The sequence below is a fragment of the Epinephelus lanceolatus genome, chromosome 6 (assembly GCF_041903045.1).
Source record: "Epinephelus lanceolatus isolate andai-2023 chromosome 6, ASM4190304v1, whole genome shotgun sequence".
In the NCBI taxonomy this organism is placed as follows: Eukaryota; Metazoa; Chordata; class Actinopteri; order Perciformes; family Serranidae; genus Epinephelus; species Epinephelus lanceolatus.
This window is the reverse complement of record NC_135739.1, coordinates 27,365,784-27,378,714: the sequence shown is the minus strand read 5'-3', so window position 1 is coordinate 27,378,714 and position 12,931 is coordinate 27,365,784. Positions and strand designations below refer to the sequence as shown.

At 38.8% G+C, this 12,931-nt stretch overlaps 1 protein-coding gene across 1 annotated transcript; it reads right to left on the bottom strand.

The window, feature by feature from the left end:
- Positions 1 to 1,978: 1,978 nt before the first annotated feature.
- LOC117254397 (pyroglutamyl-peptidase 1-like) lies at positions 1,979 to 11,235 on the bottom strand. The gene is made up of 5 exons (XM_033622694.2): positions 11,078 to 11,235; positions 8,935 to 8,987; positions 7,516 to 7,632; positions 6,761 to 6,993; positions 1,979 to 4,548 (listed from the first exon to the last, which is right to left on the bottom strand). The coding sequence occupies exons 1-5, from the start codon at positions 11,109 to 11,111 to the stop codon at positions 4,350 to 4,352; spliced, it is 636 nt and encodes a 211-aa protein (XP_033478585.1). The 5' UTR covers positions 11,112 to 11,235; the 3' UTR covers positions 1,979 to 4,349.
- Between the last annotated feature and the right edge of the window lie 1,696 nt (positions 11,236 to 12,931).

Here is a 12,931-nt window from a genome sequence, read left to right as displayed (position 1 = left end):
AATATAACGTGATCAGATTCTGGACCTTGTCCACTTTTGTGTCAGGATCGGCTGCAGACTGACTTGGCATAGACGGCTTGTTTTCCATCTATAAGTGTATCATGCTCTTGTGCACTAGATGACACATAAGAGCATCCATGAACAAGGACAACTGGTCTAAGTTAAGCAGAATGAAGCATAAGGTGCAGTAAAACCCAAAATGTGAGTCCTCATATGAAGACGCAGGGTCTCAGGAGAATAATATCAAAATGAAGAACATTTTACTCTAGCCTACTAAGTACAATTTTGATGTACTTTACATGAGTATTTTTATGTTATGTTCCTTTATAATTCTACTCCACTACATTTTGGAGGCAAACATTGTAGCCTATTTTTTCACCACTACATTTAAGTTTACAGTGTTTGATTTTTCCACAGTGGTCTACTGTAGAAACAACACTGTGGACTCAGTGGAAGAGGACATGCTACATATGAACTGTATATATAAACTGCTTACTCTAAGGAAACAAACACACAGCAATTCCTAATTTCAGGTGATTCATCTTCATCTGTTTTTCACTACTTCACGGTAAGGAGGAAAGAATTTTGCCATCAGCTAATGAAAACATAGTTGAACATTATACACACATACACACTGGACCTTTACTGCATCATTACAACACAGTTATATATTATTCTGAAATGGGCCCCTCATTGAATGCAGGACTTTTACTTGTATTTCTACACAGCGGTATTGCTACTTTTACTTGAGTAGAAGATCTGAGTATTACTTCCAGCACTGGGAGATACCCACACTGAAGTTAATCGAACCATGATGTCAATATGTATTCATCACAAGGCTGATAATCAACCAAGAAAAAATGTTGCCTTTACCCCTGGACCCTGCGGCAGGTTGATCCAGCCATTATTTATTACTCTAGTAATCTCACAAAATGCATACATTTAACTTTAAAATAGCGTTCATGCTAAAATCTCCCAATTCTGAGTGTTAATTGCTAACACTGTAACAAATCTCAGTTGGCAAAATAAGTGTTGAAAAGAGTGTAAACCACCCAGGGAGCAGTGTTCCATCAAAACATTCCCAGAGATTCACGGGTGATTCTCCTCGGAGCAATCCCTTAAGGGTTTGAGGGAAAGTCTACCTATTACAGATCCTCTTGGGGGCTGCGATTAAACGTATCACAATTAGATATTTGAATCCTGAATCTCCAATGTACAACATCTGGATTACAAAATATGAGAACTGTAGGAGATGGAATCACATATGCATCAAGGCTGCAAAGACCAAGATGTATACAGAGGTGGAGTCCTGTAATGAGTTTGTCTATTCCCTTCCCACTTCTGTTTTTCTAAGTTTACTCTATTTATTTACATTTTTTTCTCCTTTTTTTTCTCTTTTTACTCATGAGTGTACATGTAGTCAAACAGATATGTTTGTAATCATATTATTATTGGCATCTCATTTCCTTTCTTTCTCCTTGCAAGTTTGAATCTCAGGTACATTTTACCACACTTGAACACTTCACCGTACTTGTCTTTAACCTGGATAGATATTACGGCAGCTGAAAACTTTGTACAATGATCAAAGTACTATGTGAGCTATGTAAAAACTGCTTTGCTTGTATAGAATGCTGAAGTGTAAAGAAGCCTGTTGTTAAAAAGTTTTAAAATTTGAAACTGGGAGCTGACATCTTTCACCTATATGATACTGGATTATTTATTTGCATACTAAGTGCTAAACCACATATTGTTAATCAACAGGCAATGCCTTTTTTTTAATCTTTGGTGATGCAAAATTGCTCAAGTCAAACCAAGAGTGCAGGTCAACTATTTGCAACACAGTGGTACTTCATTTTCACATCTATGATCTTTGACAGGCCTTTTCTTCCAACCAGCTTTATATGAACACAATAATAAGTCAATGACATGCTTTTAATAGGCATAACTAATACGTACTGGAAAAACAGACACAAAGATGTTACTTGTTACTTCTCTTTATTTCAAAGCCTTTCTTTTTTTACAAAGCCAAGATTACGTATTGTAACAGTGCTTTGTTAATGTCAGAAGCAGAAGAAGACACCTTTCAGAGGATTCTCCCTAAACTCACAATAAATCACAGAGCCGTAATGTTATTGTACAACAGAGCACACACCGAGATACAAAAGTATTTTTGAGGTAGCCACACATCTGACTGGACAGCATCAGTAATATATCTTTGAATTGACCCGCTGGGTATTTTAAGGCCTTTTCATAACACACATAAACAACAGCAAGGCACAGGAAAGAGTCGGGGTCAGAGGTCACCTCGTATGTAAACTTGAGGCTCTTCACTTTTGTGAGCGAACATTTAGGGGCGTCTACTCCACATCCCTTTAACTTCTCAGCACTCACAAAGCCACACGGTGAAATATCAGCACCTACAAACTCAGAACTAAAACCTGTCTGTCAGAAGAGATTTTTAAACCAAACAACCAATATGTAAAAGATAAAAATTTAGGTCCGAGAATAGGTTCAGTTCTGTTTAGCTCAGTGCTCTAGGATGCTACTCTGTGGTACAAACCATGGTGCTGAGTGGTAATTAAAAAGACACACACTGCTAAAAATAATGCCAATCAGCTTAAACACACTGGCACCAACTTGCTCAACTGCTCAAAAAATTTAATTAAAAACTAAATGACAGCCCATGAGAACATTTCTGCTGCAACGCAAAGCATAGTGTTAGTTTCCTAAGACTAGCTACGGCAGTTCAACTATAGCTTTGTTTCCCACAGGCTGTTTTATCTGGGGATACACATGGTGCTGAAGCAGAATGCAGACCATTCAATGCTATACATCTCTACTAAAATACATCAAACTGAAGCGGGGTTTAGTGACCATTCAAAAAGACACAAAAACAAACAGAACATTTAAACATTTTCACTCGGGAGATGCACCATCACAGTTTGTTTAAGGGTCAGAGCAAACCAATGCTCAGGGAAATAAAGCAAAAATCACCTATAAAGCATACCTCACATGCATAATCATAATCACTGTTGTCGCTGTCTGTATTCCAGATTAAGTAAAAATGTAAAACAAACAAAAAAACAAAGTGCTACAGAAATAAAATTCCAGGCCCAACTCTGACTCAACCGAGAGTCCGACTCCATCAAATCAAATCGTCAGGTAAAATAAGCAGCTATATCTGATTCAATGAAGGGAACAACAGAAAGCTTTCATCGAGAAATAACAATTAGGGCTGCTCAGAGAGGAAAATGTCGGATTTTGGTCTTGAAATGCTGCTGTGAGAAACAAACTGCATGTTTATGCACAGTTTAAGATGAATAATAACTTATTATATAAAAAGAAAAAAGAATGTTATGAACCATAATGTCACAAGTTAAAGAGGAAACTTTGTTTAAGTCAATCTGAAAACAGTTGTAGTGATAATTACAATATTTTGTCAAGTAACTTTGCAGCCATAATACAATTATGATAAACCTAAAAGACTGAACTTGAGATCTGTAAAATAACATTGCACATCCTGGGGGCCAGATCTCAGTGGGGTGGATTTGGGGTGGGGGTTTCTGTCAGAATTGGGCCAATAAACTGGGGGAAGATGAGCTGGAACCAACCCGTTCCCTGATTTAAATAACCTTTGTAAAAGAAGGCAAAATTACAACTTCTTATAAAGAAAAAAGGACTCGAGAAACAATTCAACATCAAGTGTGAAACAGCACAGCTAGGCTTTAGAGCAGCTGGGAAAAGCTATCCGTAAGAGACTGAAATTAGCAACACAGTTTACTGCTACACATTTCTATTTAAACCATGTATCATGTACATTTAGAGAGACAACAACTGACACATAATGAGTGAAATTAAAATGTGAGGATGAAGCATTTTGAAAGTCAAATACTGTAGAGTACAATCAACTGTTCCCCCAAATGTGACCTCTATAACCATTTCAATACCCCTAACCCTATAAGGTGCATTCATAGAGGTCACATTCGAGGTTACAGAACTTCTGCACATCTGCTGTGACTTTTTTCACATATTTTTAACCCCAAAGTCAGAATGTTTCATGTTTATGTTCGCAGTGGGACAAAAACTTGCATTACAACATGACTGAGGGTTGACTTGAGACTCCCATTTTATATTCTCACTACTGGGAGACATTAAAATGACTAAATGAGGCCTAAATAAACTTGAAGCAAAAACATAAGAGAAACAAACGCTACACTGAAGTTTTCATTTTGTCCAAGTAAAGACAACAATTAAAAAAAAAGATAAGAAGAAGTTTGGCTACTTGTGGTTAAGTGCAATTTCTTTTGTGTGGTGAGGGGTGGGGAGGCTGGTTGGCATCTGGAGGTCACTTAGTGGAAGTGGTGCTGCTGGCAGTGGATCTTCTCTTCGGCCTGGTCCAGAAGCTCCAGCATCTCCTGGATGATGGCCTGCAGCGCACGTCCCAGGTCCTCCCCGCTGTAAGGCTTTCCGAGGGGAGGCACATGAACGAAGGCAGAGCGACCGTGGCTCAGGTACAGAGACGTGTAGTAGGTGAAATCACACAGATACCTGTCAGGGAGGAGAGCACGGCAATGAAAAGACACATTAAGACTATAATAATACTGGATTTAAGTGCTCTACTGGTTCATTTATTAACACACTTCACTTACACATACCGTGTTCTCCAAGTTTTCCACTGCGCACATACATAACATTTATTTCTGAGGTTCCCTACACCTGCCCGAAATATGATTACAACCAATAACATCTTTATGGCATTATTATAAGTAACTGTAAGTCTCTGCATGCATACCTACACCGTAGATTAGCCGCACAAACAGGTATTCAATACGCCCTCATCAACCAGATCACAACATCAGCTGGTATACTTAAGGGGTGTGTTAAGTATTTTTCAACCTGGACCCAATTTTCACGTGTTTTTGTGTCTAAGTGACAAATGGAAACACTACATTTTTAAAATTCAGGTTCAGTATTGAGCATGATGGCAAAGCAGGCTGCAAAGTAACCACTCAGAGCATGTGTTTACCGTCAATGTACATTCACTGTAAGTGCTTGTTTTGTCACTGACAGGCTCAGATTATTATTTTACATGTCTGACAACATTATGGAGAGGATCCCTATGGATGAAGACCTTTTTGTTATAGACTCCATTTAAGTAAAATAATTTTAGTGTGTATGAATCCAACATATTTTCATATCTAACTGGGGGGTTTGAGGGTTTATTTTAGCCAAACCAGATTTGGTTGTTGGAACAGTGGAAAGATGAACCAAGACAGGTTTTGTGAGTTTTATTTTGTGACTGTCAACTCTGAATAAGTGTGTTTTGTGATGGTAAAATTACTGTTTATTTAAATGGAGTCTGGTGGTTTTGGCGATAGCTATTTCAGGGCTGTTTCTGGTTTAAAAAAAACCCATCTGCAGCACTTGCTCAATCCTCGACCAACTACAAAAATTGTTATTCCTAACTGTCACTTTGACAAAAAAAAAAAACATGGGAAAATGGGGACTTGGTTTAAAAATAGTAAATTTACCCTTTAATAACACAATTTTCAAACAAACAATCAGTTTAGATAAACCTACCACTGTTGATGTTGTCACTACAGCCTGACTAATGTCTAAGCATGGCTGATTCTATCTTACTACAAATATTATATCTGCATAATTGTCAGTCAGTGAGAAACAAAACATTTAGCACATGGCTAAAGCTAATGCAGTCTTCTCATACAACAGTCCTGTAATAAATTCTACCTTCATGAAGGTTGTAATGTTTAGTTTTTGTTTGTGTGTGTTTGGAACTCAGAAACTGTGTGTCCTTTTTGGATGCAGTTTGTGTAGCTGTTAAACTATATTCTGTTTTACTTACCGATTTTTCTAACATTTTTTCCAACTCATCTATATCAAGGAGGGTAAACTCAATAACAGGAATACATTTTTGTTGAGTACAACGAAGCTACAGAGACTGGTTAACACCTGCTCTAAGATTAGGGGGATGTCCCAGCTCAGTTTCTGCGCTCTGGCCTACTCACCCCACCCCATGTGTATCAGGGTTCCACCTGCTGCCCTCTGGGCGGAGGTATAATGTCCCTACGCTCTGGATTTACAGAGCTTAAGGCTCCTTCATCTTTAAAGCGAATGCTGCCATTAACCACAAACTACAGTCCACCTTTTTGTTGCACTTTGTATATTCTGCTGCTTGCACTTTTTTATTCATTGTGCTTTGCAAACTTGACGTTTGCTATCACTTGTAGTTGATAGTATTCATGTTGTGGCCTAAACATTTTACCCGTGTATTTTTTGTTGTTGTTTATTGAGCTGTCACAGAATTGCCCTCAAGGGACGATAAATATTTATTGAATTGAACCTATCTGTATTATGCAATACAGTTCAACAGCATCACAACTGCAGCTTCAAAAATGATCATCCCAGTCCCACTCTGTGTTATTTAATATGTTGGATGACTGACTTTATATAGTAATTTGCTACTTTTACTCCTCTGTTCTACTTGATTTGCACAGATTGAACAGATCTGAATTATTGTTAAGCAATAGTGCATCCTACTTTTACTACGCACTTTGTTGCACAGTTTCACTTGAGCTATCTGTCAAACTAGAACATCCCATATTGCAGACAGTTAACATTGTGTGTGGCTGATTTCTGCATTTAACAAAGTGATGTCAATTTGTGGAGCCAGAGCACGTGGCCAGGAGGTGAGTGGCAGAACAAATGGCTGATTCTGTAACAAATAAGAGTAAATAATTACCTTCCAGCATCTTTGGAGACAGAGACAGCTACTCCCAGCCCCGAGGCACTCACTCTCTTACAGACTGATTCCATGTCAATAACTGAGTTGATACAGTCCGGGCCTCCCACAATGCAACACTGTGAATCAGGACAGAAGCTGCTGTTGTCCAGGCCCTTATAGCCATGATTTCTGCCACACTTCTCCAACGTGACAGTGGTAGCCATACCTGAGACTCCAACATGAACGACCAACTGGCAAACAAAGGAAGAAATTCAGCACAAGTCAGGATTAAGAAAATATCCCTGTCCCAAACATAAATTAATCACAATATGTCTGTGGCAACTTTTTTTTTTACTTCTCTGCTTGTTTGAACCTGAGGTGTCTAAAACGAGCAGAAACACTCTTATATTTGACACAAAACACAGATCTGAACCCAAGAACTACGAAACCAGAGCTGATATGAAACCTAAGTATCAATTTTCACATTTCAAACGGCCTCATAGAGAGCTTGCGTCAGAGCTACGCTCAAGCCAGTAATTTGATAATTGCATGTAATTTAATTCAGCTCAGAGTGTGTTGCGCACATTCATTATTATCTGATTGTTCTCAGGGCCTCGCAGATCCAGTTATAACTTAAATATGCCTTTACACAAGACCTGAGACCTGTGGCAGTAAAATCAGACCTAAGCTGAAACTGAGGCAGACACGAGTTTCTGTATTGCACCTTTAAAATTGGAATAATGCGGAGAGGTCACACCACGTTCTCCTCTTACCAGTGGACGATACTTCTTCCATAATGAAGGAACCAAACTCTGGACTGTCTGGTACTCTACAGGAACTTCGGATACATGCAAGTCCACTTCACTGCCCAGTCCAAGCTTCTTCAATTCCTGTCGGGACAATGAAAAGCATAAAAACTGAAACACGTACTTGCACTTTAAAACTGCTGCTAATTTTTCCTTAAAATATGTCCTTAAATTTTGCCGGAGTCAGCTTATAAGGGTGCTATTGCCTCATGGACACTACACATACATACATTATCATATGGCCTACACTTCGAACTTGACCGGTTTGATTGATGCAAATCCTTGGATTTTGTATGTACTCTTGATATCACGAGCATTCGCGCATTTCTTAGTCCATATTTTACATATTCATCCTCTCTGTTTTTTGACATTGTACAGCTGTTTTCATTTTAAAAAAACAGACACAAAATATATTTTTTCTGTTGTTTTTTTTGTAAATTCCTATTTTAGATTAATGATTCTTGACTTTTGTAGTACTTGTTTTTCATTATGCACAAGTCAGATTTCTTGTTTAAAAAACAAACAAACAAACAAACAAAAACTATTTCTGAACCAATGGTGATGATGTACGACCCAATATTTCTGTGGAATTTTAGTTACCTGCTAAACTAAGCAGGTATATTTCAGCCCTGTTTTGCTCTTTCTTAGAAGACATATGTCTCTAACTTGCCCTGTCCTTTTCAAATAATTTTACCTTGCGCTTAAATTGAAAAATGTGGATTATGACAACCAAAAAAAATTGAATTGCGACACTCAACAGTCTTCATATATAGTATAAAACAAATCAAGAAATAAAAGATGCAATCATACATGTTTTAAGTAAGATAAATCTGTGTCAGTTCACAGCCAGTGGGCTGACACCTCCCCCTGTCTCCCTGCAGGACAAATAGCCCTGGACACTGACCCCCACTTGTATTGAAAAGAGGCTTGTTTGACCACGTCTGTGACCCCGCCACAAAGCGGCCTTTTGTTTGCCTTTAATATCCTTATCAAGTCCGTCTAGACACACTGACAACCAACCTCATCCCCCACATGCAGTTTCCCCAGCAGGACACAGAGAGCCTCCATGACACTGCTGCATGCCGTGAAGCCGGCCGGTAACTATCAGAGCATCATGTAACCACCACTAATCAGGCTACACGTTCGTTATTCATTTTGAAAAAGTCATACTTTATGCAGACTGTCAAATTTTGGCTACAAACATAATGAGATTTATCCAGTTGTATGCCATATCTACGATGTGATCAATGGTGATGTTTTTGAATCTTAACAGTCTCGTTTTAATCCAAGAACCTGCCGTACTGATTTCTGTTTGATTTATTTTAACACCATAGAAAAAAGAAATAAATATGTGCATCAAAACAGCGATAGAAGGGTAAAACACACCTGTACTGCTACCCAGCTGGCGTTGACTGTGTGCTCTCCAAATGGCCCAAAACCTGCAAAACACGTATATTTATTTAATGTTAACGAACCTGTTTGGATTCTTCTCAAAATGACTAAAATTTGCACCTTCACAAACAGAAATGAAGAGCAACTATGTTCTGTTTGTCCTTCCAAAATGAACAGTGAACATTTTTGGTGATAACAAACCAAAACAAATGCAAATACATTTAGTTTTGCAGAAATATGAATGTAGTGTAACCTCCAAAAAGGCTATGAGCTATCATACGTAAGCTTACTATACCAACTGTGTTGTTGTTGCTAGGGCTTGAATAGGGATCACTAAAAATATTTTATCATATGCCTGCTAGATGCTATCAAAAAATGTATTGTGATTACTTTGCTGAATACAATATAAACTGTTAACAGTATACAGACATAAACCTTCCAAGATACTAGATTTTCAGATAAAATTAACACTTCAAAATAACATTATAAATGTCTATAGTGCTGCAGCATGCTGCTTTCCATGAATTACCAAATTAAAATCAATCACTATCACTAAAAGTCCCTTCGCACACCACTCCATATGACCTGTGAAATCACAGCAGCAGCCTATGTATATTCACTCAGGCTTGTTTATGTAGAGATCTATGAGCTGATCCCCTTCCACCACCCTTGCAAGGGTCAGTGAGTCCCTGGGGGATGGGTGGAGGGGGGGGGGATCAGTCTGTCTGACAGGCTGCTGAAAAGGAGCAGAGCGAGGGGCCGGCAGCTGCCAGCCGGCCGGCTATTGTGAAGATGCTGTTCCCAGGCAATCTACACGTCTTGTATCAGCTGGGACTGCGAGCTTCTGCACCCCTTTGTGTCTGAAAAGTCACTGCTTCTGTTTTCCTCCACAGACTCAGACTGTAGCCCGTGCTCTTATAAAATGTTAGATTTAAGTGGCACGAAGTGAACTTAAAATTAGTCTTGTTTTGGGAAAAATAACCATTAATAATATATCAATATTTACTGATATATTCATGCCACTGCAATCATTGCTTGGGATTTCTTCTGATTTAATAAATAGTAGGACTGTGTGTTTCCTAAAATGAAACATGCGGAGCAGCTTCAAAGATAGATTGGACACAGATGGAAATAAGAGTTGTAGACCAGACTTTGTAATGCAAAGCAATGTTATTAGATCTAAAAACAAATTGGATGAGCTTCCATACAGAAACTAATACAGTGAAATATCAATACTGGAATACTGTTGATTACTTGTAGTGATGTTACTTACTTCTAACTATCAGCTCTATAATGACACCATGTCTGGACAGAGGCCTGATGCAGAGAGCAGGTCCAACTGTTGTGAAACTCACAATACAAAGCCATGAGGAAGAAGCACTCAGGCACTTTTGCTTTGTCAGAAAAGCTGAAGATGATTCACTCTTGCTACAAAATCCCTCCCTAAGATACTCCATATGAGTCCTACAAAAATTAAGGTAATACATGGTTAATATCAACAATAACTTGAGCTGGAATTTCTCAATTGTGGGATCAGTAAATGTGTATCTTATCTTATCTCATAGATTCCTCATTCATGGTTGTCTGTCTGTAGTTTATTGTTCCTGGAACATACTGAAGTGAAAGTTAATAACTACATTATAGCTTTGATATCATTATAATAATAACAATAATAATAATCATAAATAATGTTTGAGTTAACTGTGATTGTATTATTCAATCTATGTATTGGGGCCACATTTTTATCATTGTAAGCTCTATAGAGAATTAACAAACATTAAATTCTTACTGAATGATGTTAGCATTAGCCGACATGTTTAACGTTACCTTATATTGATTGATGTGGCCATTTTAATACGACAGGAAATAACGGCAAATAGATGTCACATAGCTTGTCAGAAGCACTACTTATATATAACTACACCTAAAATAGCTGAACACCGCTGATACGTTGTTATTAATACAGCTGTAAGCAAAACCTGTCCTTAAACTGTCAGTAACTGCCGCGGAGTGAAACACTAACAGCCTGACGCCATTAACGTTAGCGGCTGTCATGTCCACAACTTTTCCCCCACTTCACTGTGATGTTCAGTGTGCCCACAGAGACGACAACAATGGCTCTAAGACGGAGACAAACCTGTAACGACCACAGTCCGTTTACTGTTATCCATCTCCCGTCCTGTCGCTGAGGCTCCGTTGCCGTTTTTAGGTCTTTACTTTGAACCAGGACCGGAGAGAGACAGTCAGTACCCTCCACAGCTGACGGCTCCGTCTCCCAGACACAAATGAAACCTGTCCGCCTCGCTGCGGGATGCGTGAGACGTGACGTGATGACGTCAGACCAAACGGGGTCTCAAATGTGACGTAATAAACAAATAATAGTGTGTATTAAATTGAAAATAATCAATAAATAACGAAATCTAACTAACTGTGTACCGAATGACATGTGGACATGCCAATAATAAAATATTTAAAATTATTTTAAAACGTAATAATTGATAATGATGTATAAATTAAAGTAATTACATTATAAATTATTCTTATAGTAGGCCTATGAGAAAATTACTGAAAGACAACAAGCTTTTCCACAATTCTTGATTTTAACGGGTTGTATTTTTTTTCCTTTTTCACTACATATAGTCCCACAGGATCTTTGCCTAGTTGTTCTCAACCCCTTTCACTTGGGGGCTTGGGGGCTTCTAGTCCATACTCAGCACAGATGTTCCTGTACACTATCCATGCCACTTGGTTGTGCCTCTCGGTGTACATTGTCCCAGCTTGCATCTGATATCCTGCTGCTGGACTGATCTTAGGGACCACTTTGCACAGCCTGCACCTCGGGTCCTATCTACTATGGTAGACCCGTGCCTTTATGGATCTGGTGCTCAGGGCCTGTTCTTGTGCTGCCACGATCAAGACCTCTGTGTTGTCCTTCAGGCAAGCCTTCTCAAGCCACTAGTAGGATTTCCTGATGTCAGCCACTTCCTCTATCTGCTGATGGTACATCCCATAGAGGGGTTTGGTCTTCCACGATATTTCCTCTTCCTCATCATCACCCTCTGTCCTCTGCTGCCAGAAGCACTCAGTCAGCAGGTCATCCTGGGGGGCATCTTCCTGATGTATTCTTGGATGCTCCTTGTTTAATCCTGAATTGTGGCTCGGACACTCACTGAGCCTTGCCCTCCCTCTTTTTGCTGCTCATAGTGCCTCGGGGTGCTTGACATTGGGTGGAACCCACCATGCATTCTGAGGAGTTTTCGTGTCTTGACATCAGTAGCATCCATTTCCTCCTGTGGCCAGCTCACTATTCCAGATGGGTATCTGATGACTGGTACGGTTTACATCTTGATGGATTTGGTCTTATTCCTCCCACTGAGCTGCCGTCTTAGCACCTGCCTTATTCTCTGTAGAAGACCTGAGCACAAGCTATATTCACAGAGCCTTTACTCTCTGTTTCACAGCCTCGTCCTACATTTAAAAAGTATGCAGCAAAACAACCAAAGAGCTAATAGAACAATGGTCATATCTATCAGTTAGTAAGAGGTCGTCAGTTTACTTGTAAGAAAATAAAATAAAAAATATGTGGAACCCCTTACACAAAATAAATAAGTGGCAAAAAATGAAAAACATACTTTTAGTAGTCCCAACGTTTTTCATTTATTTATTTCATGTACAAACATTTCATGTTTTTTAAATTTTCTTTTTACTTCATTTGTTAGAAAAGTTGAACAGCTTTTTGTTATCACTAGGGCCTACAGTATCCCTCCCTGGATCACTCGTCCTCCAAAATTCTAAATGACAATTTAATAACTTAAGCTTTGACATCATTATAATAATAACCATAAAATGTTTCCATAAAATACTTCTGGTGGAAAGTATCACCAGCCTTTTAGCGCTTCACTCTCACACATTTATTTGGCTCCACTCGACCTAAATATGATGTAGAAATGTCTGGCAGTACCTCTTCTTGACTGCAGAGGGCAGCATCTCA

What these genes read in the sequence shown, in the direction of transcription:
- LOC117254397 (XM_033622694.2), bottom strand. Translation starts at nt 11,111, where the DNA reads ATGGATAACAGTAAACGGACTGTGGTCGTTACAG. An exon ending in CCAGCTGGGTAGCAGTACAG is followed by an intron (nt 7,633 to 8,934) that starts GTGTGTTTTACC and finishes TTGTCCCGACAG; the next exon opens with GAATTGAAGAAGCTTGGACT. An exon ending in GGAAGAAGTATCGTCCACTG is followed by an intron (nt 6,994 to 7,515) that starts GTAAGAGGAGAA and finishes TTTGTTTGCCAG; the next exon opens with TTGGTCGTTCATGTTGGAGT.